Source organism: Rhagoletis pomonella, unplaced genomic scaffold (assembly GCF_013731165.1).
Source record: "Rhagoletis pomonella isolate Grant_MI unplaced genomic scaffold, Rhpom_1.0 Rhpom_scaffold_00005, whole genome shotgun sequence".
Taxonomy (NCBI): Eukaryota; Metazoa; Arthropoda; class Insecta; order Diptera; family Tephritidae; genus Rhagoletis; species Rhagoletis pomonella.
This window is the reverse complement of record NW_023458559.1, coordinates 74,086,727-74,114,076: the sequence shown is the minus strand read 5'-3', so window position 1 is coordinate 74,114,076 and position 27,350 is coordinate 74,086,727. Positions and strand designations below refer to the sequence as shown.

The 27,350-nt window shown below is 38.9% G+C and overlaps 2 protein-coding genes across 2 annotated transcripts in view; both read left to right on the top strand.

The window, feature by feature from the left end:
- Nucleotides 1-12,811, top strand: part of LOC118740207 (mucin-5AC-like) — a 38,746-nt gene extending 25,935 nt beyond the window's left edge. The window contains exon 2 of the mRNA XM_036471705.1: nt 8,963-12,811. Within this exon, the coding sequence (XP_036327598.1) occupies nt 8,963-11,151 (2,189 nt within the window). The 3' untranslated portion in view covers nt 11,152-12,811. The remainder of the gene's footprint in view (nt 1-8,962) is intronic.
- A 3,246-nt stretch (nt 12,812-16,057) lies between these two features.
- Nucleotides 16,058-26,396, top strand: LOC118739500. Its single transcript, XM_036470862.1, has 5 exons — nt 16,058-16,212; nt 23,026-23,085; nt 23,137-23,535; nt 23,599-23,935; nt 26,050-26,396. The coding sequence occupies exons 1-5, from the start codon at nt 16,058-16,060 to the stop codon at nt 26,281-26,283; spliced, it is 1,185 nt and encodes a 394-aa protein (XP_036326755.1). The 3' UTR covers nt 26,284-26,396.
- The last annotated feature ends 954 nt before the right edge of the window (nt 26,397-27,350 follow it).

The following is a 27,350-nucleotide window of genomic DNA, read 5'->3' as shown; positions in this document are numbered from 1 at the left end:
GAAATCGTATTTGTTTACAATAAACGCAAAAGCGTAGTACGACATAGCAGTACATTTATGTGCACTCATATATGTAGACACATTCTTACATGCATACGTGTGACGAAAATTTAAAAAAAATATTCTCATCCCTTTTACTGATGCTCAGTTTTCGCTATTTGTATGCTTTTTATCTCCCTCTTACTTTTATAAAATGGTTGAAGTTTTTTTATAGATACCTCGTAACAAAAATTGTTTTATTTGTTCCAGGCGATTTTTAAAGTGCAATTTTTTGTTGATTTTTTTTTTGGTTTTGTTATTTCTCCTTTTTGTTTTTCATTTTAACATTTTTTTTTTTCGTTGATGGTTTCTGTGGCACCACTGCCAGCAATTAAAATATGTTCGAGCGCATTTATGAGCATCGTACATCACTTTTGTTTTTCACTACTTTTCTCTTATTAATTCGAGTATTTTGCCCGCTCAAGTGCAAGCTAAAAGGAGCTATAATAAATATTGTTTCATTTCTTTTCAACAGATAAAAATAAAAATAAAAATAAAAATGCACACAATTGCTCTTTTGCATGCCACTTCATGCGTTTTTAATTGCCCGAGCAAGCAGTTGGTGTGGAGGGGGAAACTCAAACCGTTCGCGTTTAAATTGCATATTCGGTATATTTTTTCGCTTATTTATATTGAAATGCAATGGCATATTGGGAAAACTGTGGTCGGCATTATGAGGCAGGCATTTTCTTTTTGTAAGAGAATTACGGAGTATTTGTTTATAGAGTAGTGGTGTGTTTTTCGTACATATTATTTATAATTTAGAATTTAATATTTGCTACTTAGTATTTAGTGCTTCGTATTTTTTTGTAATTTTTTACACATACCTACTACATTTCGTCCTACCAAATTACCACTTCTTCCTTTATGCCGTTCTTTTAAACCTCTTTCATCTACTGTTCAACCATTATTTGCTTCCGCAAAGCTCATGTTCTTTAGCAATTCCAAAGCGGTTAGCAACCACACATTCATCAAAATACATCCGTTTCCGCTGCGATATCCGATAAGACTTCCCTTGTTGCTGTCACCTTGCCTTGCTAAACTTTTACGGCTTTTCACACTTACGCCATTGTTCAGCAAGCAGGTAACCATGACTTTATGTTTAAGCATACTTACATATACTACATATGTATGTATGTATATAGGAGTGTATTTCCTCCTCCTTGGCTGCCAAGTTAAACTCACATTTGTTGGCTTGCGACCGCACTCAAAATCAACAACTCTGAATGACTTTGAACTGACAGGTGTATTTATTACATGGCAAGCATTGTTTTGCTTTTGTTCTTCTATAGCTGCTTACTGGCATTATTTCTGTTGCTGCTTAGTCTAGCAAGTTACATTTACTTAGACTGTGGAAAGTTGTTTCGTTTAAGCAAACAATAAAAGTAACACAAGTAAAAATTGTGGATCAGAAATATAGAGTAACAATAATATTACTAGGAGTGCTAATTACTGTCGAAATTCGACCGTTTTTCTAGTTTTTTAAGACCCTGGTGAGGTTTTCTAACCTAGCACGTTGTTTAACTAATGTATATATCTGTAAGGTACAAAATTACTTGCCGGAAAGTCTCCTGCTTTGAAACTTAAACGCGTATGCAATTTTTTATATCTTTGAAGGTCTCTCGAGGACTTTGGCAGGCCTTAGAATTTACCCGCTACATTCCAGTGTGTCGATTAATTTCGATAATTTGAAACATATCCATAATTCGATGAATTTCAAAAACATTAAAATCCGATTTTCGATAAATTTCTTATAAATGCAAAAATGTATACAACTCGATATAAATCGGGGACCCAATGAACTTTGGATACGTCTATAGATTTCGATAAACCGGTAAATTTTGATAGCTCCATATTTTTCGAAATCTATCGACAAGCTTCAATAACTCGTTGCACGCTGGTAGCACGATAAAATTCGATAAACCATGGTAACTCGATAAACTTGAAATTTCGAAAACTATAAATATTTTGGAAATTACCAAAACGATTCGATAAATCGACAAATTTCAGTAAATCAATATCGATAACTTTATAATTTGAAGGAACTCGATGCGTTAGGATAAACCGATAAATTTCGTTAGCTCTATAATTAATCATATTTTAATAAATATCGATAACTTGATAAATTTCATTAACTTGACAAATTCGGATAATCCCTTAATTTTTTGTAGCTCGATAACTCTCCGTAAACTTCGACAACTAATTTTCTGTGTCTATAAATTTCGACAACTCAATAAACATTGATCAATTTGAATAATTCGATACGTTACGATAACTCAATAAACATGGGCAGCTCGATAAATTTCGGGGATTCGACAAATTGCGGTAACTTGATAACTTTCTATAACTAACGAGTACCCATCAGGGGTAGATAAAAAAAAGCACAGCACACAATACTGAGGTTGCCGCAGTGGTTGTCTCTGCATTTCCCCGCGTTAGTGAATAAGTTTGCCTTAGCACGTTGCTTCAATAGTTGCCTTGTGTGTAGTCTGCATAAAAATTATTCGAGAATCGACTTATATCTGTTTGCATGATGAAAAAATGAGAGTTGGATGTGACAGGTTACTCATTTGTGAGTCGTGTTAAACGTCTTGTTAATTTTAGCTTATTGGACAACTTGACTCAAATCTCCCGCACCTTCCCCCAACAAAAATTGTGTATCCGCCACTAGTACTAATATTAATCCAAACACAAATTCCAAAACCAATGCGAATGCAAAAGAGAAATGCAGTACATCAAAGAACAGCCTACCTGTTGTATGAGTATTTACATATGTATGTATGTATAAGTGTAAGTTATCCGCCGCTGATTCACTTTTTATTACTGCTTAGATTGACCTATATCCAGGCCATAATATTATTCACACAACAGCCGTCGTAATGATGCTTTCGTACTCTTTTACTTGAGTTCCTTTTAATGCATCCTGCGAAAGCTCATGTCGTCCTGCGTTATGCTAAGAACGTATTACATAAATATATGTACATACATACATACATACATGCATATACCCCAAAAGTTGTCTCACTGTGACACCATCATAATTCAGCCGCTTGACCTCAATTTGTGTGTCACATCACTCAGTGTGATCTGTTGGCGGCCTTTTTTGTTCATTATGCCACATCTCAGTGCGCCGACATAGACATACATAAATATTTTTTAGCAATGTATAAATATGTACATACAAATGCATGCATAGCCATGTACATGTATGTGTGTTTTGCGTGCGTATTTTCTAAAGCTTTTCTTTTTCATTGTCCAACGTCATTGTCAGCAGGATGGCTTTTGTTTCAGTCATCTGTAGTTGGTTGTCGTTGGTCATGTTGGAATCTACGAGCAATGTCGTCGTACGTGTGCTGAGATATAATAACGTTACTGCGATTATATAAAACAGGATATTAAAGAGACAGGCAGACGCCAGTGGCAAAATTTAAGTTTTAAAATTCAAACTTTGCTCATCAAAGTTTTTTTTTTTAATTTTTATTCAAGCTTTAAATAAAGACTTTTAATGAGAAACAAGAAATTGTTTTAATACAATTAAAACAGAAACACATGCCTTTGGTGATTTGTGCATGGGTTAGATGATTAATTCAATGCGAGTTTTCGATTTTCGATCTGCCTTTACACTTTAAAGGTCATAGTAAGGTAAGAGTAAACTACTAATGAATTCGGTTCGAACTAGGAAATTTTGGTAAGCCACCAAATTCCCGGCTTTAACCGTATTAAACGCTTTTTTCTAGTGAAATATATGTATGTATATGCCACAAAAAGTAAAGTCGGAATTTTAATGCTGTCACTCCCTAGGATTGTTCTATACCGAAAAGCATAAAGCCCTGTTTTTTATTTTGAATTCAAAAACCATTCAGAGGTCGCTCAAAGCGCTTAAAATTTTTCATGTATTTCGAAACTCTCAGCGGAAGTTGGGGGTCCGATTCATCTTCCTGATTGACGCTATAGCCACCTAAGCCATTGTAGCCGAGGCCCATAAATCGCGACACTCGTTTCTTTTACTTGCCAACTAGCCCCAATTGGAAGCGTCTAGTGAAGCCAAGTCCTTTCCCATTTTGTCTCTCCTTCCTCTTCCAGACCAGTATAGTGATCCGCTTACTTTCGCTTTCAGAGCTGGAGCGTTTTCTCGTGAGGCCCTACTATTGTGCCTACCAGGTTGAGTTTTCTTCTACACATTTTGGAGGGAGGACTCTTAGTTTAATAGGTAAGCATACAGAATAGCTTTCAGAATCAGCTATTACGATTCTCGCTAGCTTGTTTTTCTGTGTGCTGAACGTTAACCTTAGTATTCGATTTTTGATATCCCATCAACCTTTTCTACTTTTAAATGTATCTTTTTGGTTGGTGGTGCTTTGAAAAATCGTTGTCTTAAACCAAATCTGAAAAGAGACTGCAAACTTTTTTTTTCATAATATACTTATAGAAAATCGGGTTGCCTACTAATTGTTAACTAAAATTATAATCCGAATTTTTGTAATTTTTCTTTGTAAAATATTTTTTAAAATTCTTAACTCACAACCACAAACAAAACCACCCAAACAAAAGCTCTAGGCATTTAATTAATCAAAGTGACTTGTCAAATGTAAGTTTACACAATCTTCTACAATAGTGACAAAGAAAATGAATTACTATTGTAATTAGACTTGAAATAATCCAAATTTTTGTTGTACAAAAAATCAGCAAATATTTTGAAAGATTGATTGAGCTAAGCAGAAATGAATGTTAGTATAATCACTACACACAAAGTTGCAGGACATATCAAACTAAAACACTTTAAAGCAATATAAAATTAATGTACGAGTCTACGCAGGTCACGAAATGAGTAGAAGCAAAGGAAAGGAAGGAAATTATTGCAATGCAGATATTGTAAGGTAGTTTTTTCAATGAGGAGGAGCATCGAAAATGTAACCCCTTCAGTGTGGAACTTTAACAATATCGGCGATTACTGCCCGCACTACCGTCATGTATTTCGTCGTGTGGCGGTTTGATCAGTAGGCTATTTGTATGTCCTAATGGAATCTACTTGTTAGCACTCACCTTTGGTATCATTTCAGGAAGGAGCCAAGCCCATCTTCTGCCTTGTTCATTAGTCTTTTGAAACGGGTGCATACAAGAAGTACATGTTCCGCCATTACATAGAACATAGGCCAGCTATGATGAATTCAGAGCAAACTTTAGAAATACACAAGCGGTACGTGGAGTTTGCACTCCAGCCGGAACCCGTCTGGCCAGCTGCCTGAGTCCATCAAAGTGTGCCATTATTCTAGCCCAGGGCTTCCTCTGCAATCGGAGGTTTTTTACTAGAATGTTCTAAGCAGTCACGGAAAATAATCGGATGATCCACCAATATCCCTAAGTGCTTCACGCATGGTTGGGGCTTTATGTTGCAGTCACCAGCTCGGATGACCATTTTCTCCACCTTTTTACGGCGATTTATGGGTACGACTACCGTGCTATAGCATGCTCCGCAGTAACTACCACCTCCGTGTGCATTTTGCGGTCACAATGATTGATACTAAACGAAAGAGGACCTAACACGGATCCTTGTGGCACACCAACTGTGACTTTTTAGTAGACCTAAAGATGCTGCGTTGTATATGCATTGACTTGGTAGTATTCTTTGGTGCCAGCTAACTATCCTGAGCCGCTTGCCATCATCTATAGCCTTTTCGGTTTTTACTTTTGCGACCTCGATGGTGTCTGTGATAGATAATTTTTTCCTAGAGCCGAGCTAGTCGCTTGACAGATTTCCACTTGGGTTTACAACTTGTTTTTGAATGAAAAGCTTAAACAGCTTGCCGGTGAGGTCCAGCATGCACAGTGGACGATATCCAGTGGGAGAAAAATTACCATGATTTTTCGGTATAAGAACCAATTTAAGCAGCTTCCAGCTGTTGGAAAAAACGTCTTCTCGTAGGTAGACATTAAAATGGCTCGCAAGTAGGCACAGATTTTGTGGAACTCCGTCTGTTACCAGCGAGGCGATAATTTTCAGCTTGCCGCCGAGGTTACCGTTGGTTAACTGGTTCGGTGGAAGAACGTATCGAAGTACATACATTTGTGGCAATTGATATCGAATGATTTAAATCAGTAAACATTGGATGTAGAAAATGTTGCAGAAAGGATATTCAATGACTTGCAGACTTGTTTGCATTGTTTAAGTTGATCTTGTATTTGTCGTATTTTCTTTTTTTTTAAGTTTCTCCCCACAAAAAGTACTTGAAAGCATTGTGCGGCATAATCCATGCCATGCAAAGACTTGGCTATCAGGTATGCATTTACACATACAGAATCAAATCTGCATATCAAAAGCATGCAGCCAAACCAAATATGCACATACAATCACACATGCACACACACACACATATCAGCACACATCAATAATGTGTGTAGCTAAGCAAATGTGAGTATCAAAGAATTTGCGCAAATACAGGACGTCTCAGTTTGTTTGTTTACATTTTCGTTTGCAACCGCAGCATGCAGGAAAGCTGAAATGTCAATTTGCTGTCAACAAGCGACAACATTGCACATGCAACACACACATATATATGTATGTGAATGTATATATGCACATAGAAAAGTATGCAAAATAAGAGCTTAAAACAATAGCAGTTGTGCAAAGAATCAAGTATTCTACGGAAAGCAACAGCAAATACATATACAACGGAAGATTACTCATACGCCTGGTTGGTTAGCCCCATCTACATTTTGTGCATACACACATGCCACATGATGCCTCATGTTTTAAGGTACAAACTACTTGGTAAAATGCAATGACAGTTTATTTAGAGTGTGGTACTATTGCCAACATGCCTGTGAAGGGGAGGGGCAAGATGCTGCACAAAAATTCAATCTGCGAGGGGCACCTAAGTTTTGTATAGTTGCGAGCCTTATCAACATTTTGTAATGCATATGTATGCATATGTATGTATGTATTGATAGTCAGAGAAATTCTAAATCCACCCCTGTAATCCACCCAGGAAAACGACTAGCTCCAGCATATTGGGAGGCAGCGCCAACTTTCATAACTAGAGATACCGCACAGGGAGAGTAGTTCTCACACAAAGAGAGGTGTTCGAGTTATAGACCACGCTGACGACGAGGTGCTCTTCGTAAGAAGAAAGTTTTGAAAATTGTTTGATCTTACAATGGTCTACATACTCGAAATAAATCCTGTAGAAAGCTCGTGCTCATCGCCAGGAGATAAAAATTGCCTAATGCACAGCTTTCCTCAATCCATGGCATATCACTTGTGCTCTCTGACAAGGTCAAGTATTTGGACGTGATCTTAGATGGCACGCTACTCTCTGGTTCTTCTAAAGCTAGTCTACTAGATGTGTGAAATCATAATCAAGCGAATTGCGTTGATTAGGGTCATTGTCTCGTAAATATTTCTGGAAAAGTCTACACTAGCTAAAAAGTTAGAGCGCATTTTTGGAAACTCCAACTTCATACCTGAAGAAATGGATCGTTGAGTAACGAAGTGTGTTTCGATTAACAATTAGATCATTTTCCACCCATTTCCCTTTAATAAGTGAAATGTATTGGGGCAGCCTGTAGAAAGTAGACGCAGTAAACATATTCATGGGCGGGTTGAAGTTAGATGGAAGAGTTGGCCTAAGCGTGTTCTGTCAGTAACAGGATTTATGTAGCGTATTTCAAGTAGATGTGGTCGCTGTGCAGGAGCCTATTAAGTGGCAGCATACCAGTGAAATACCGATTAGTTGCGTAACTATCAACTCCGACAGCCAAGTAGCAATAAGAGCGCTACTAATGCTTGTGATGTTATCGAAACTGGCCGAGGAATGTCTGTCCACTTTCCCCGTCTGATTTGGTTTTCATGTCACAGGCTAATGAATGGGCTTGGCAGACGACCCTTAACTTGATCTCTTCTAACAGAAGGCTGTAAGAGTCCTTTGAGCAAGCTGTGCGACTCTTTGCAAAAATGGGCTTTAGTCGGCTCAGCAAGCGTTGTGCGAAAACCACGAATATAAATTGCAAATTCTCTCAGAACGATTGTCGACCGCGGAGGTTTTAAGTTGGCTTCTCCAGCTAGCTAACGACCAACTGTTGATTCTGAAAGAAGTCTTAACCAGAATCTGACCAATTATAAGCCATGTGGTACATGGATAATGACGAGATGCAATCATCTCAGCATTTCCTTATCAGCTCTCTCATTTTGCAAGACTTATTCAGGGCTTAAACTTATATGCTCGTTCTTTATTAACGTTTCTGAAGAACTGTATGGAGGGGACTTAATCGGCCAGCGGAATCTCCATTTAAGCACCCAGTTCCATATAATTTAGGTAATAAGTGATACAAAAATGGGAAATATAAGAAACGTCCAAATGAATCCCTCGCGGGTTTGCCACTTAAGCTACCCTAACGTAGTAGCATGAATCATGCAGAGCCGTAGGGTGAAGTTTTAGTCCGCTAAACCCAACTGTGTTCATTAATAAATCTTTACTCAATAAATTGGAAGGTTGGACCCTTGCATTCAATGAAGCTCTGTATATGGTGGGTTAACCAAGCCTAAAGCCACACGTGGAAAGCGCAATCAGTTCGTTGACATTGGGCTTTAGATTTTCATACCATACGCGTATCTTGGCTCTAACAAGAAGATGATCCGAGTCGTTGTTCCCGCCAGTACTGCTCGCACTACCTACCTACTAGCGTTTGTTCTATGACAAGTAGTCGCAGCTCAAATTCAGCAGTGCTGTCCTAGGCGACGTGGATGTTATAAACCCGGATTTAGACCAAAAACGCCTACGATAATGTGAAGCTCAGCGCACCCAAATAACTTAATCCGGCTTTCGATTGACCCCTTTTTCCCATTTTTATTGAAATTTCTATTCCATAGAAAAAGTATACGCATTCTTTAACTCATACTACTTTCTTATCTATTTTTATCTTTTAGTTTCTTTCGATGATGACTGCAGTCAGGTGCAATGTCCTGTGGAAACTAGCCTCTGCCCGCCAGATAGCGTGGAGCGGCACCCAGCGCCCATTGTCGACGTACTGTATGGACCTGATGAATTTTTGCCACCACATGAGTTCTACGATGATGACGTCAAGCCAGCTGATGTAATTCAGCATCAATACGATGAACTGCCGTTGCACGTGAGTGCTGTTATGGCGCCAACTAATACCAGCACAGCCACAGCTACAACCTCGCCTACAACTACAACGTCAACTCAGTCCGCGGACAGTTTGGGTACAGAGTTTTTAGAGCCCAAAAAGGAATTTAAACGTGAACTGGTATTTGACAACGCAAATATGGATGATCTTGATGAGCACCAGCGTCTGTTGGGAATATGTTGTGTCGGTGTAGCGGAGGAAAATCGGCGACGCCGACGAAGGCTTCGCCGTTCCAGTGTAGCGAGTGATTGTGAATGTAAACCCTGTGAGGCGATACCACAATGCTCCACAGGTGAAGTGGCTATTAGGGTACACGAAGCTGCTGGTTCCCCAGGTGATTGCTGTCCGCGATATGCTTGCGAACCGAAACCGGCATGCGGTGATACGACCGTTATTCAGACTTACTGGCAAAATGCTTGTACACGCTGCAGCTGTTACGGTCCGAAAGGTGTAGAGCTCTGTCACAATGAATGCCCCGAAATGGAGCAGCAGGAGACGGAGCGCAGTTGTTACTCCGATAACTTGCAGGAACCGCAGTTACATGGCAGCGAGTGGTATGAAAACCATTTTTGTACGAAATGCCGCTGTGACAATGGTGTTCGGGAATGTGTGGAGAGCTTATGTAAGCCAGTGGGCTGCAGTAATCCGATAAAAGTAGAGGGGCAGTGTTGTCCACAGTGTCCCACAGGAGTGGAGGATATTTTGGTGGTCCATGAGAACTCAACAAATTCCACTAGTCGGGAGCAGAGGCTTCTGAAAGAAACGACTACAGTGTCTTCTACGGTGGGAAGTGCATCACCGGAAATGATTACTGCATCTACTTTGCCTTCTACCGAGACTTCAACCACAGTTAAGGCTTCTACTGAATCTTCAACATTACTCATTGGTTTTCATAGTGAATCTACAAGTACAGAATCAATCACAACCAGTCGAATAACCGAAGCCTCTTCTAGCAGCACTGAAATTTGGTCTAGTACTAGAAATATTAACGACATTGCAGCTGACGGCTATTTTGGCCTTAGGAGCAATTTCACATTTGAAGGCAGCGATTCAACGACTCAGGAAATAATAGACGATCTTTCCGAAAGCTTCTCAGTATCTGTATTGGCTGCGCAGAGCTACACTTCTTCGCCTACAATGCCAAGCCAAACGGAGTTCACGGAACCATCATCGACAACCTCTAAAGTAAGCACAGCTAGTCAACCTACCTACACTGAAAGTTCCAATGAGGAATCCTCGACCCAGAGTACTCAGAGCACAAAAGACCTCAGCACGACTACCAGTACTTCAATGCTTGAGAGCACAACAACAGTGTCAGCTGTGGTACTTAGGGAAAGTGAGTCTTCCACGGAATCATCCACTGAAACTCCAGCTGCCAGTAGCCCTACCGAGTCCACAACGCTCACCAACTCCAGCAACGCAAGTACATCGCACTTGGCATCCACCAAAATTAGTTCCACAACTGGGTTTAGTACCACAACAGCATCTGGTTCGTATCCGACAACTGCGCCCACTACAACTGCCTCAACTACTTCTACAACAGTTTCCTTAGCAAGTTCCCCACACACTTTAAGTTCGACTACCAGTACACCATACTCTTACACAGCAAGCCCATCGGCAACGCCTTCAACACCTACAACCAGCTCTCCCTATTCCAGCACCGTTTCCACGCAACCTGCTACAACTTTTGTTTATTGGTATACCTTCTCCACATCTGCACCCTCGCCACCCATACCGCAGCCAACTGTCTACCAACCCAGCGTGCGTACGTTCTTTACACGCCCCGTAGTGCGCTACATTGGCGCTACAGTCTTCGTGGCTTTTCTTGCCATTTGTGCGCTGGCGGTGTGGAAATTTTGTATGCCTACGCGCAGCGTTAGGCTAAAGAATCGATATAGGACAGTACCCAGCTCCGAGGCGACCAGCTTGAGTCATAGTCCAACCACGTCACACTCTTCTATGGCATAGATGAGAAGGTTATGTAAGCTGCAAGATTCGTTAGTAGGTGAGAGCTGAAGCGAGATTAATTGGAGGGTGGTGCTCATGCAGTTGAGTAGTGGGCACTGGCTCTTATTATGTGTATATTTAAAGGTTTTTAGTCAAGTTTAACTAATAAAGTTTGTTGCTAGTGACATTTTCATGAGGAAGGGGAGGGAAAAGAGGGATTTCTTTTATGAAAAAAAAAATACAAATTTATAAAGTATGACTTTCTATATTAGACTCAGTAGAGTTTTTTTAGCTAAATTTCGTAAAGCAGTTTTTTAACACTGACTTTAGGGAATTTGGTAGTAGGACTATTATATTATGGCTCCTTCCTCTACCAAACAGTTAAACCCAGCTCCAACTGGTTTGCTGTTTAGCTACCAGTACTATAAACTGTATTTGCTAAGAAATTATGCCAACAAAACTTAAAGATAAATTTAATGTGAGATTAGAAATGCGAAATAACTTTCCGAAATCGCATACCGCAAAGTTATCTTCCTTTACAAACTTTAAGTCATAAGTTAGCCATCACAATTAAAAGGCTGGAACTATTTAATTTATTTACCCCATCGAGTTGAAAATAGTTCAAGTTCATGCAGTATTTTCTGGGACTAGTACCCAACTCCGTATAAGTATTAACCGAAAGTGAAGTGTGTGTGTGTTGCTTAATACTTCTTTGGAAAGTCTTCAATGTAAAAATATGTTTTGAGTCCTTTTAAGCACCTCACTGCGTAGGCAACCTCTTCTCGGTGAAATGATACGTAGAAGCTTTAAAACGATCCTTACCGATGCTTATTTAAATTAAAATAGTCTTGACTTAGTGAACAAACGCTTCTTGAACCGGTCACAAAATATCGTAAAAATATATTTTAGAAATCCCCTCAAGAATTTGGTCTATGAAATGTTTTCTTTGCAAAGAGGGGTAGATACACCCAAAAGCTTGAAAAGCTTGAAAGACAAATGGAAGCTAAGGGATCCTTACCATCTTTATAAATATCGAGAAGTCGAGGCCACGCAATGAGGCTCGCTCCTCTCAAAAGCTTTTCTCCATTGAAAAGCTTTACAAACCTTGAACGGCTCGAACTCCAAAAGGTCATTGCCTAATGAGCATTAGTTCACACGAAGTGGACTTTCCGGCTTATGACTAACCACCAATGCTTTACGAGACTGTCTCTCGGAAAAGGAGGGTATTTTTTCACCCGGTCCATAAATTGATACTTTGTCGAGCTAAAAATCTCTACTAGAGCAGTTTAGACCCTATTAGCATTATGCGGGGTAACTTTTTTTCTTTCCTTAACTATCGTAATTCAATAAAGGACAACTCATAGTTTTCCTAAAAGTTCTTTAAGGTTTTTTCCAATAATTTTGGGTTCGTCCATTACCCTTAACGTGGTCACTTCGACCTTAAAATCGTAACTCACGCATTTTACCATTGCCAAGTCCGCAACCAGTATTCAACAACCTGTAACAGCAGAGTGCTAAACCTTTTCCACAAATTTAATCACAGCCTCAAACCCTTTATTTCCCCTCCGTGACGATGCACTCAAAACTCTGAAAATGTCACTCAGCTCTGCAACAAATTTTAGTTGAGAACAAAAACAAATGATTACAACTAAAGCAAACAAAATTATAATTCTCATTTTAAATCTTAATTTAAACTATTTTATTTACTTTGAAATTACACAATATTTTGCTATTGTATATTATTTTTTATTATTTTATGTATAATTTTTAAACTCAATTGTGTATTATATTTGTATGAATTAATAAAAACCAATAAGCGGAAATCAATATTTGCTGCTTTAATTAGCAATGATAATTTTATTAATAAATGATACATTTTGTAGGCGTTTGCGTGTGTCACCCTTCATCAACGCATGGATTTTGCTCGCATTTATTTTTTTTTTCTTTACTCATTATTTACGCAATTGGCAATTGTAAATTTTTATTGGTAATTAAAACCACATTAAAAATATTAACATACATACATGCAGATAAAGATTTTTTTCGTTTTAATCTTTTTATTCATTTCCTGACAAAAATTGATTTTCTGTTGTATTTTGTTTAATTTTTATATTTTTTTTTGTATTATACCATGCACTGCAACAACGCCTACATTATTTAGTAACGCACACATTTCAGAAGACATTACAATATTTCTGATTTATTTAATTGACATATATATATATAAACATACGAAGTGTTTATTTTTTTATTATTTTATAAAAAATATATGTAAAATGTGATAGGACAATGTTCCAGAAACAGTTTGGTTTTTAAGAAGCAAATACAGACAGACATGCATGCATGCATAAATATGTATGTATGTATATACATATTTACACATGTAGAATTTTGATTTGAGCAAAATAATGTGTTTGGTTTTAACGACTTGGCGCATTAATTTAAAAATTAGATATGACCTTGAAAATTTTCTCGGCAACTTTTTCGATATATAATACTTTGATACTAAGTACTTTCAAGTACACTTGTTTATTTTAATTATTCGTAATTTTGCTCATTTTAAAGAACTATTAATTAAGTGCTAAAACTAAAAAAAAAATTAGTTTTTAATTAAATATAATTTAAAATTTTTGTTTGCATTTTCTTCCAAATTTACCACCGACTGTGGATGTGACATTTTCCATAGGAAGAAGCAAGATTTTAAGTTTTTTTTTTTTTTTAATTTTATAAAAACCGAAATTAAAAAGCGTAATATTTATTTATGCAAAAAAACAAAAAAAAATATCAAAAAACTTCACCTTTACTGGACGAGTATTTTTAACCAAAAAAGTATTTTCTCGACAACACACAAAAAACTTATGTACATTCATATTTTCGACGCAAACAAAAAATTATTAAAAAGTCTACTACAAACAATTCACTGCATTTACACAAATTTTAAATGCCCATAGAGAGAAATTGGTAGCAGAAAAAAATTAAAATTATTGCATATTCATTATCGTAGGCCATGCACGCTTACGATATTAGAACTAAAACGATTTAAAAAAATATAAACAAAAGGAAATTAGAACAAACGCACGCGCATACGATTTCATTCGACGAAAAAAATTGCAATACAAAAAAAAAATCCTAAAGCACACTTTTAGCAGTAAGGAAATCATACGTTTTTAGCAAAATTGCTTTTAGATTAGCTTTTACGAAACATAAATAAATAAATAAAATAAGACATATTTTAAACGAAATTAAAGGAAAGGTTCAAAAAAAAATATTGCACCAAAAGATCTAATAGAAAATTATACAAAATTATGAGAAATTTCAAGGAAATTTCGTTTCTTAAAAATAAGTTTTGCTTTCTACAAAAATATTGCGTGCAAACACAAAAACCCATATTATAGGATACAAAGCATTTTTCATAAAAACTTTTATTTATAGATAGAAAAACTCTTTTTTGCCATCAAACTTTTGCTTCGTACAAAATTTCTTATACATTTTTTTTCATGAACACTTTTTTCGTACAAAATTCTTGAGTATTTAATTTTTTTTTTCTAAATTATTTTTTCAGTAGCGGAAACAATAAATAAGTTTAAAAAATTTATTATTTATTCGCCAAACACAAACATTAATAACAATTTTTCTAAACAAAAAAATTTTCAATAAATGCTTTCAAGAAACACACATAAAAAACAAGTAATATAAGAAAAATAAAAATTAATGAAGTAAAATTATTTCCTAAAAAAAATAGGTATAATAAATTTTCGTTTTTGACAGAATTTTTTCATGCAAACGCAAAGATGTTTTTGATTTAAAACGAATCATTTATTCGCTACCGTTGCACGAGACTTGTTTCAAATTTCCCGTTCTTTATAGGCATATTTCTTACGCAGTTTTTTTTTTAATTTTTGAAACCGCAAATCTAAGGCAAGAAAAATATTTCAGCGAATGATAAATGCGATATAAAATTTTTATGATGAAATTTATGTTAAAATATTTCTATTTAAATTAATGTTTCCAAAAAAAAAAATAAAAAAACACCGACATGTAATGAAAAAAGATGGGTAAAGTTTTATTTGACAAAAAATTTGTTTTCACAAAACTTTTTTTTTCGAAAAATTTTGGAATAAAATGAAATTTTTTTTTTAAATTCTTTTGACAAAATATTTTGAACAACATTTTTACACGCAAATTATTTTCCACCAAAAGTTTTTTACGAAACTTATTTTCCAAATTTTTTATGTTTGTATTTATACGCAGTCAAATAGTTTCCACGACTGTATATTTAGTAAAATTTACTTCTTGTTAACGTATGTATGTACATGTATGTACTATTTCTAGCTCATAAAATTGTACATTATTAGTTTTAAAAGCACTTAAATTTAAAAAAATATATATTGAAATAAGTTCATCAAACCCAAATCGTTCAGATATTGCGCACAATAAAAAAATAAATATTAAATTTTTAAGTTGTAAATTATAAAAAATAGATATATTAATTTAAATTATAATGTTAAGTATTCGAAATTCTCATTTGCTTTCACACTCTCTAAAGTTTTGTACTCTCATTTCGTCAATTTAAGTTATTGTTATTATAAGAAAGTATATGTATATAAATGAAAAATAACTATTAGATGAAATGAATAAAGGAAACGAGTTAATTTAGCAAAAATTAAAGAAAGTACATTTCAAAGGTTTTTATAAACATGCCGGTAAGTAATGACTTGAAAACTTATGGCAACTCCCTTTCTTTTCAATCAAAATAAGTAGGTGTATTTCAAAAAAAAAAAAATAAAAATAAACTTATTTACTTTTATAGTTTTTGAAAGGCTAGCAATTCCTTAACAAACCAAAACGTTGCAGAGCCTAAATCAGCGCATATTTTAGAAAACTTTTATAAGTGTCATCAGCTATTTTTGATTTTTATACACACATAATGGCTACAACTAAAAAACCGTTGCGTCGCTCGAGCAAAAAGGAAAAAAATACTAAAGACTTGAAGGAAGCCGAATCGGGTACACCCTTGCGTACGATGGAGAGCATTAACGATTCGAATCATATATTTTTCTCACAGGACGATTTCGAAAGCTGGTAAGCTAAAAATTCACTTAAACCGTTAAGCCTTTTTTCTGGTACATAATTGTTTCCCGATTGGACCTGCGTTTGGAAAGTTATTGAGTATCTCTGCTTTGGAACATCTTTACCTCTTTAGAATTCTCTGGTGTATCCATGAGAAACCTTAGAGGTGTAGCAGACCAATGAATAAAGGTGATGAAGAAAGAGTAGTTCACCCTTTATAGGGTGTAGGTTGACAAGTACTCAAGAAAAAAAGTAAGTGCGCCTGGGGCACACTGGAGAAGTGAAACTTACGTTACATATCTATTTTGTCTCATAACCAATATACATACATACATACATACATACATATGCGAAACTTCAAGAGGCAGTCGAAGGAGTACTGGCAGGTAAAGCAGAAGTCAGGACCCTACACTGAGAAAAGAGTTTAGTTACGTCAACTAAATATGTTTTCCTCAACACATGATTTGGTTATAGTTACATTATTTGGTTATATTTACCAAATCATGTTTTGAGAGAAATATATTTAGCTGACTTTTTTCTGGGTGTAACTGAAATGGTTCATATAGAGATAGATGATATCGACGAAGTTACGACAAGCGAAGAGGTGTGCTTAGCTTTAAATGGTCAGGGTGGGTCCACTAAAGTGCTAGTATCCGATATCCGGTCGATGCGAAAAGCGTACGGAGGCACACAGACCGCAACCTTACTCCTACCCGAGAGCTTTGCCAATAAGCTAGTAGGCCAAGGTAAAATCAAAATTGGCTGGGTTATCTGCCGAATAAGACATAAAATACAGCCAAAGCGCTGCTACAAATGTTTTGAGTTCGGCCACATATCCAAGGGCTGTCGGAGCAGCGACGATTTTGGCAAATCGTGCTTCAAGTGCGGTCAAACTGGGCATACGGCCAAACTATGCACAAATGCACCACGGTGCTTATTATGCGTAAAACGCGGCAGCAATCCTACCAGCCACCAGGCAGGAGGCAACAACTGTCCGGTATATCAACTGGCGCTAAGCAAAATAAAGGTATGATGAGACTTTTGCAGCTTAACCTCAACCACTGCCAAGCGGCGCAGGACCTCCTGTCGCAAACAATATTAGAGGAAAAAATCGATATTGCGATACTCAGTGAGCCATACAAATCGAAATCGTCTTATGGCTGGCTTCAGGATCAAAGCGGAAAAGCGGCTCTTTGGTCATGCGGGAACCCAGCTCGCTGGATGCAGGGTGCCGTGTCCGAAAATGGCTTCGTTGGTGCGGAAATCGGCAACTTGTACGTATACAGCTGCTACATTGCGCCAAGCATAAGTATACAGGCATTCGAAAATATACTGTTAAATCTAACAATTGATGTTAGTGGCAGGCAGAATGTTCTTATAGCAGGCGACTTCAACGCGTGGGCGCAAGAGTGGGGATGCCGCAGTACAAGCCCAAGAGGGGGAGCTCTTCTGGAGGCTTTCGCTTGTTTGGACGTCGTTTTACTAAACACGGGAACTGAACACACTTTCAGCCGAAACGGTTTTGGGTCAATAATAGACCTGACCTTTATCAGTTCCGGGCTATATAGATTCACTGAATGGAAACATAGCACGTGTTATACGCAAAGTGATCATTCAGCTTTAATTTGCAATATCAACTGCAGACGAGAACTGTCTAAGCGGACTCACGACCCCGGAGTATCGCACGGGTGGAAAACCAGTACTTTCGACCCCGAATCGTTTACCAGCATGCTACCATCCACCGTTTACCAAGGGTCAGCAGACTCCATGGCCGAGCATCTAATGGCCGACATTCGCGCAGCTTGCGATGCATCAATGGCCAGGAGAACTTCCTCCACGTATCGTCATGCGGTCTACTGGTGGAACGATAACATAGCGGACCTGCGAAAGAAATGTCTAAGATGTAGGCGAAATGCTCAGAGAGCCAGGGAAAGAGACAACTTCGTGGTATTTCGTGCGGCCTATAAGAGTGCACGCGACGCACTAAAGAAAGGAATTAAATAAAGTAAACGGCAATGCTTCTTAGAGCTCTGCGATGATGCTGAACGGAATCCTTGGGGCTCGGCTTACAAAATTGTCTCAAAAAAGCTGAAAGGCAGAAACATGAACCCGACAAACGCTGCATACCTAAAGTCCGTCGTGGGGACACTATTTCCTGTACAGAGACCGTTAGTGTCCACTATGGATGGCGAGACGTTGAGTGTTGTTGACCCTGTAACGGAAGAAGAAATCACACTCGCAACATCGAAGGTGGAAGTAAAGAAAGCTCCTGGCCCCGATGGCGTACCCAACATAGCTCTTAAGCTTGCAGTCCACCAGTGCGCTTCCTTATTCCTACAAGTTTTTAATGAGTGTTTCACGAATAGAACTTTCCCTCAAATCTGGAAGAGGCAAAAGCTGGTTTTAATACCTAAGCCGGGTAAACCTCTGGATGATCCCTCAAGTTTTCGGCCTATTTGTCTGCTAGACACAGCAGGTAAAATCTTGGAGCATATTATAGCTAAACGTCTCGAAAGGGAAGTCCAAGAGAAAGGCGGTATATCGGCAAACCAATTCGGGTTTAGAAAATGGAAATCCACTGTGAATGCGGTATCAGAAGTCATTAAGTTAGCACGGGATGCAACAAGCGGTACACGGTGGCTGGGAGGAGCAAAGGAATACTGCGTTATTGTTACCTTAGACGTAAAGAACGCGTTCAACTCTGCCAACTGGGCTAAAATACTCGATAGACTGGAGAGCATTGGCATTTCTTATTATCTTCGGAGACTAATACGAAGTTATTTCCATTCGCGAGTGTTGTGGTACGAAACGGAGGAGGGCCTGCAACGGGCTGAGATAACAGGTGGCGTTCCACAAGGATCCGTACTAGGCCCCTTGCTATGGAACATTATGTATGATGGAGTTCTCCGTACCGAATTGCCTGAGGGATCATCCATAGTGGGTTTTGCAGACGACATTGCGGTAGTAGTGTCTGCGAAACTGCTTGATGTCATATGCGAAAAGGTAGCATCATCAGTCGGCGTGATTAATAGCTGGTTAAATAGCTTCGGCCTGAAGCTAGCCGAGCAAAAAACAGAAGTAATACTTATCTCGAGTCGTAAGAAACTAGAGGAGGTAGCGCTAAAAATTGGCGACCACACCATCACGACGAAACCCACAATTAAATACCTGGGAGTGGTGCTAGACAAGCGTCTTACTTTCAGCGCCCACCTGAGCTATGTGAGAGAGAAAGCAGCTTCAACGATCACGGGACTATCGCGAATAATGCTTAATACGCGAGGACCGAAACAGCGCAGGCGTTTACTCTTAGCGAGCGTGGTTAAAAGCCAAATACTGTATGCGGCCCCAATTTGGTCAAACGCCGCACAGTGTCCATCATACTTCCGCGGAGTCAACTCAACATACCGTTTATGCGCGCTCCGAGTTTGCAGCGCCTTCAGTGTCGGACGAAGCAGCTTTCGTAATCGGCAGTATGATACCCGTAGATATACTAGCAAGAGAATCGACGGTCCTTGCATCCACGCGGCCTACTCTAACTCAATTAGACCGACATCAAGCCCGGCAAAGCAGCGTTACGGAGTGGCAAAACAGGTGGAATATTACGACTAAAGGTCGTTGGACATATCGCTGCATACCAAACCTGGTATCCTGGCTTAATAGAACGCATGGCGAAGTAGATTTTTATCTGAGCCAGTTCTTGAGTGGTCATGGCTGTTTTAAGGCATACCTGTTTAAATTCAAACATGAGCACGACCCGTACTGCGACTTCTATCTAAGTGGCGTGGAAGAAGATGTCCACCACGTATTCTTTGAGTGCCCTCGTTTCCATCGGCAGATGAACCAACTTAAACTTGCCGTTGAAGGGGTGTTTACGCAGTCACGCACAGTCAGTAGTCGACTATATGGTGAAAGGAACCAGCGAATGGGCATCAACCAGCGATACACTAACTTCGATTTTGAAGGAACTGAGGGACCTAGAGAGACAGCGGCGTATCAGCCGTGCTTAAGCCAACTCTTAGCATAGCCGCGGACTGGAACTAAACTATGATGTTCACCAACCAAAGCGTAGGCGCGGACTGGAACCTAGGCCGTTCCAGCCGCTCGAGCAGTGCGGCTTAGAAAGTTGTGCTTTCAGACCGCACCTTGAACATGAAATCTATCAATTAAAGCGCATGCGCGGACTGGAACCTAGGGCGTTCCAGCCGCTCAGGTGGTAATCTCGAAAATTTGTGAAATCGATAAATATGCGTGGACTGGAACCTATGGCGTTCCAGCCGCCCAAGTGGCAATATCGAAAACTTTTGCAATCGAAAATAGGCGCGGACTGGAACCTAGGGCGTTCCAGCCGCTCAGGTGGCAATCTCGAAAATTTTTGAAATCGATAAATACGCGCGGACTGGAGCCTAGGGCGTTCCAGCCGCCCAAGTGGCAACCTCGAAAAAATTTTTGCAATCGAAAATAGGCGCGGACTGAAACCTAGGGAGTTCCAGCCGCAAATAAAGTGCAGTTTCGAATTTTGTCCACACGGGGCGTTGGTGCGGATTGGAACCTAGACCGTTCAAACTGCAAAGGCAATATACATACGTATGCGGGCTTGAAACTCGTCGCATAAGGCATTTTAAGGTTTTTGCTCTTACTGTCTATAAAGGCGAAAATAATAAGTTGTATCTAAGAGATAAATGAATAAATAGTTAAAAAAGGGTAATTATCCTTAAACAAGACTTGGCAAAGCCTACTAGGCGTAGCCCAGGACTGAGTAAAACCGACTGGAACGAACGTGCGAGCCTAGTGCTCAACCGCCTCCCGACGAAATACTTGACGGTGGTACCGGGGGGTTCGGTACTCGGACAGTAGGAGGTTTAGTTCGGGTTAGAGTCCCACACTGACTGGTATAGGCATTCGATGCTTCCTCCTCGTAAAAAAAAAAAAAAAAAAAAAAAATGCTTTTGCTTAAGGTTATATTTTTTGTCTTTTTTTCTATCTAGATCCCTACCTTTACCCCTGTTCCTTCTAATTACATTTATTAATGTTATTCTGGTTTCCTTTATCTTCATTTTTATCTTTATACTCTATCGATAATAAAATCGGTAGTAACTTCCAACAAAATATCGATAACAAAACCAATAAAAATATCGATAACAAAACCAATAAAATATCGATAGCAAAATCAATGACAAATTCGATAAAAATTTCGATAGAAAAATCGATAATAATATTGGTAGCAAAATCGATTAAAAAATTGATGAAAATATCGATAACAAAATCGATTATAATATCGATAATCTATAAAAATCGATTACAAAATCGACAAGAAAATCGATAAATAACATTATCGATAACAAAATCGATACAAATTTCGATAAAAAATTCGATAAAAATATCGATAATTTTCGGACTCTGCTTGACTTACAACCATGCAGAGGTGGCAAACGAACTCTGCCATTGGCCACTGTGCCTACCCACCATTTTTGAACCAATAAATATTTTTTTTTTATATAAATACATGCATGCAAACATACTGGTCTCCCCGCTCGCCGAGTTATTCAATGTCGATTAAAAATTCGATAACAAAAGCGATAACAATAATAATAACGGCAATTGTCAAGCTCAGCTACTGAAAATTGGCTGGTAAAGTCAACGGCTCAAGCAGCTGGTCAAACTTCACTACTAACAAATTGGGTTAGTGCCAACAGCTCACAGAAGGCGGTGATAAGAGATAACACAATTGTAGAGGCAAGAACGCATCTTTCAAGGCCTCCTGTAAAAGAGCCAAGACTAGATCATCTAGTCTGGTCACTGAGGATGAAGCACGCCAGTGAGAAAACCGCGAAAACGTAATGGGTTACTTTGCAGTGCGGATACTACGGCGGAAGACATCTGCAGTGTCCAGGCAATATCCGATGACAGGGGATGCGAGCAAGCTAAAGTTGGGACAAAATTTACATCGAATACTACTTCTGTCCCTTAAGCTGTACTCTGTGAGCAATTGGTCGGTATTGAATGGCTATCATGTAAAATTCCACAGTTGTGGCAAGAAAAACGCTGAGGTTACGGTCATATAGTTCGGTAAGCAAGTGACGACACTGGCTTGGACAACGGCGCTCCAGTGAAAGGCTCCTTCGACTTGGCACCCATGGGCGAACAACGAAAGTAAGGACACCCACGAAGAAAACAGAAGGGCCTGCCGGCACTTGGGATGAGCAACTCGCGCAAATTCGCACACGGGAGAGGCAATTGAAGAAGCTTTTCAGATCTCAGCCCAAACCGACAAATGGTTCTAGTGCCAAATATGAAGAAAAATTTAGAATTAATCAAAACTGGTAGTCAGATCAGCACTCTGAGGAAAGTACGGATAGAGTGGGCATATGAATCTGAGCTATAGCCGCATTAATATGGCTTTTCTGAGACGCAAAAGCGTCATAGGTCTATACGCTCCTCCCTTGACCGAGCTTTTCTTTCAAATTATGGGACTGTTATTTCCCTACATTCCCTTGCAGCCTGGAACACATGTATAGGTACATACAAGCTGCATATCATAGTAGCTCCCACAAGCTTCTCAATGCACTCAATAGCGCCGTAAGGGAGTAATTTTGAGTTAGAATTCTCGCATTTCATTAGTTCTGGGGCCAAACTATAGCCACAAAGGTGCTCACAGCAAGCTTGCTTAGTGCTTCATATGCTTGACGTTAGAGTGGGATATGAGGCAGGCGGATGAAGCGTCGGAGTGCCTATCGTAGTCTCATAGATCTTGAACCAAAACTTGAAGCTGTAACTGGTATTCAAAATGAGTTGTGAGTTGTAAACAAAAATTTTTTTTTCCCACAGGTATGAAGAATTATGGTCCGCCTCGGAAACTAAGCAAAAATCTGTAATCCAGTTGTCACGGTAAATAGTTTTCCATCACCATTTAGCAAGTGACGCTTAACCTCATTTCAGCACCTCTCTACTCATACTGGACTATTTTCAATTCAAAGCTGCGCGTACAATTCAAAAACACCTTCGACGCTGGTATTATCAACGCATCTATCAGCGTAAACGCAGCGCCGCCATACGCATACAATATGAATGGCGTAAATTCTACAAAAAACGCACGATCTATCTTAAACTGGAACAAGAAACCCAAGAGGCAGCAGAGAAGTTCTACTTTCGACAAGCCCAAAAGATACAAGCACTCTGGCGCGGTTGGTACATACGTCAGTACGTACACGATCACAATCAGCTGCTGAAGTCGCAAGTGCTTACCGCAGAGGATCTCTTGCAATGCGTCGCTTTCAAGTTGCATCATATGTTGCGCACCTATCAAATACCGGGTGTCTACTCATTGAGGAATTCACAGTGAGTTGTTGTATTTAGTATGTAGAAAAAGTGTGCTCACTATACTTTTTCACACGCTTTCAGCTGCCTATCTAAAGTCGAGAAACTACTCGCCGCCATGTCTTTTAAACAACACAACATCTACGTACGCCAATTGCGCACTTATCTGGAGAAACGCTCCAACAATGCGCGCAAAAAGTTCGAAGACTCTGCTTATAGTACAGTTGTACCATATGCTGGTCCAAATGTTCACGGACACTGTGAACCGAAATGTACTGCCCTTTTTAAGGCTAAAGATATGGATCGTCGCATGTATGAGATATTGAATATGTATGAAGAAGCAGCCAAAGCAGGCGTTCAAAAACAACGAAAGCATAGTGGTTCGAGGCATATGGAGAAAAGTGGTCGTAAGTATATGTATGTACAAAGAGAGTAATGATTGGTTGAAGTCTTTGACGCTAATTAGCACTAAGATGTATTGTTTGAACATTTATTGAATGAGTGAATGCGTTCCAATTTCCACAAGTTGAGATTGATCCACATTGAAGTAAAGTTTGCCCAAAAACTGAATGCGGTTATACTCAATTCTAATCATATTCAGAAGACAGCGCCCAGTGTAATTTGTAACTGGCGGTTGTCTAGAAGGGTTGATAATCTTGAGCACATAAAGAGGTTGATGGGCCTGTACGTGTTTCCCTTAATAAAACTCTGAGGCAGGATGTTCCCGTCCGCTTCCAGATTATCCAGAGATGATATAATCGGTAACCACGAATGAAAGTCGTGCATTCTGAAAAATATCCCAAGGGTGATATCCGATCTAACCCAGAGAAGCGCTATCTAATGCTCCTTTTTGTCTACATCTTTGACTACTTCGAGGAGTCAACACCAATGGCGGCATGGTGGCCTTCCCAGCTGAGCGCAGCCCATTTCAAAAAATTTATCAAGCTATCGATAGTTAAGTCAGCTTGCAACCTTGTCGAAAAAGGGACTTGGAATCGTATTTGCTCATCCTATATCGTTCCTTGAGCTCTTGTTATCCTGCCAAGTGTAGCACAGGACTTCAGCAACAAAAAAAAAAGGTGAATAGAATTCACCTAACCTAACCTGTGATGAGGCAGTACCACAGTTAATAGTTTTGAGTCTCTTTGGTTACGTGCTCTTCTTATCAGTTCTTGACTACCTAAAACCTCTTAGCTATAACTTTTGTTCCAGGTCTGCTTTTGTTAATAAACCCATCGGGCTTCTTCAGAAAGTATAGTATACACCTTTCAGCCTTGTATTTCCCAACTTGAATCATATAGAGTTCGTTATCCGTTTACTTGCTTGTAGAGAATTCGGCACAACTTTTATCGACATAGTTTCCAAAGGAGTGTCGTTTTTTCAGAACAGCAGCAATTCTGGTTAACCGATTGGCTTCCTCATTTCCTTGGACTCCCATTTGCCCTAGTACACACATCTATTGGCTAGTATTATTCTTAGCAAGGGTATTAAAGTTCTCTATGCACTCCAGGACCAATGAGGATTTAACCTCAAAGGAAGAGAGGACCATAAGTGACATAAAAGATGTACTCCTGGTCGCCTTGTTGTATATCCATGGCTGACTTCAGCTTCAGCAATCCTGGTGTCTAGCGGTCTAGCAATTCATCTTCGGATGGTAGGCTGTACTTTGCGTTTTTCGAAGTGTTATCGAGAGCCCTTTAGGTGTCAAGAAAGGCACACAGCGTCGTCTCTCCACGCCCAAAAGTTCTTTAAATTTCCTTAGTCAGGGCATACAGTGCGGTGCCTGTGGATCTGGCCACTTTGTACGCGTGCTTTCAGCGTAGAGGAGGTGAGACTTGCCGGCCTGTGGGACTTAGCGAGAAATTGATCCCTCTTACCATCTTTCGGGCTAGAAAGATAACGCGGACCCTTATCCACACGTCAGGGATGAGAGCCTGTACTAGACTGTCGCTCATGATGTTAACACGCTGTGAAAGTAGGAGCTTTTCGCCCCGTTTTAGCAGCACTGAACTTTTGCCATCCACCCCGGGAGCCTTGTACCGTTCGAAAGAATCCAGAGCCCGCTGCACTGGTTATTAAGCCTTTGGCCAGCTTTCAGTCCGATGTGGATGGAATACCGCATCCTTCGATGCCAAAACGGCATCCGGAAAGTGGGCCGAGTGCTCTTTCCTTTTCTTTACTTGAATACGTAACATTAGGCAGCCTGACCGATAGCTAGCCTGCTTCCGGTGTTTTCCTTCAGCAAAGCTGTTTAAACCTAAGGACTTTACACACAGACTGGGTGTTTGTAAACAATGATATCGTCTATTTTGCGGAGCTTCGGTTCATGGGACGAGCTTTTGCTGCTTTTAGAACTTTGTCTCCTCAAATATTTTATTAGGCCGGTTTGACATTAATGTGCTACAAGGTAAGACTGAAAAGGTTACATTGTTTCCTTTCTCTCTCTTTTATTCTTCTTTTTGTATTGAATTTCTTCTGAACTTTTCTTCTTTTTCAACAGAGTCTCCTCGTTCGAAATCAACAGACAAATCAAAGCCTGGACAACGTAAACAAAAGCAACCACAAAATAAAACCGACTTTTGTGAGGATATTGTGAATAGCATGAAACGTTGGCGCATTTTGAAAGACAATAATGTCACAGTAGATCCAAATATATTTCGACGTCCAGATAAGTTGGAAAATTTTCTACGCGAAATCGAATCGATTCACAGTTTGATGCAAGACCGTTGTCATTGCCGCATTAAAAGTGCAGAAGAGCTATGCCGCTGAAGTTTAACCAAAAAAAAAAAAAAAAACAACAATCACAACTGCAAAGTAGCAAATGGCGGGCAAGAAATTGGAAATGCAAGCGTACTGCAAGAAACAAAGCAATGGAATTGCAGAATTTTCTAACAAATTGGAAATTTATAGTCAACTCAACTCAACACAACTCGGACAAAATGACATTCAATACACGTCAGGCGCTATGTTCGCCTGTCACTTGCAACGCTTGTCAGTATTATTCATCTTCAACTTCACCGACTGCTTTTCACAATGTAGTACAGTTAATAAAACGTTCATTTTTCGTCTTGTTTCTGGCGTACGCAAAACGGCCGGAATCGCAATGTTTAGCGCAGCCATTTTTGCCTTGCACCAATAGATGTTACGCAGACTTATTTCACACGTCAACTGTGTGACTATGATTTTTTCTGCAATTCTTTTTTCTTTTGCATTCTTATTTTTTCATGTCTCCTTGCTACGGGCACCTTCGAAAAAAATTCTTAAATGGAAAATTGAATGTAAATTCACGTCAATTGGATACCGAGCAATATTTGGTTATCAAAGTGAACAGCGTGGAATCTAAAGAAAAACGAAAAATTATAAGTAAACAAAAAGCGCTTTAGACACAGAGGGTAAAATGTATGTATCTGTATTAGGATGCCTCACCAAAAAAAAATCGTGGTTTTAATTTAACCGGAATTATAAAATGTATTATATTTTAAAACTTTCGCCAAAATATTTCGATTTGAAAAGACCTACAAAAAATCGAGTTTTTCATAAATAAAATTAGTTTCCGAAAATAGTATTTCCAAAAAATCTCCTCAGATGATAAATCAGTTTAAACTTAAGAGGTTTTTTGTCTGAAATATTTTGGCGAAATTCTTAAAATATAATAAGTTTTATAACTTCTTTGTAGGTAACTTGCCTTGCTTTATCTCAGTCGTTCCTCTTTTAATTTGAATCAGAATAAATATGATTAACACATGTTTTTTTGAGATTCACCAAGTTTAAAAGAGAGTCGCTTTTTCGACTTCTTGAGGGATAAAATTTCCAAGTACTTTTGAAATTCCACAGAT

Excerpts from the sequence above, each read along its gene's own strand:
- LOC118739500 (XM_036470862.1), top strand. The coding sequence starts at position 16,058 with ATGGCTACAACTAAAAAACCGTTGCGTCGCTCGAGCAAAAAGGAAAAA. Across the intron at positions 23,086-23,136 it reads TCTGTAATCCAGTTGTCACG|CACCTCTCTACTCATACTGG; the intron begins GTAAATAGTTTT and ends ACCTCATTTCAG. Across the intron at positions 23,936-26,049 it reads GTGGTCGTAAGTATATGTAT|CCTGGACAACGTAAACAAAA; the intron begins GTACAAAGAGAG and ends GACAAATCAAAG.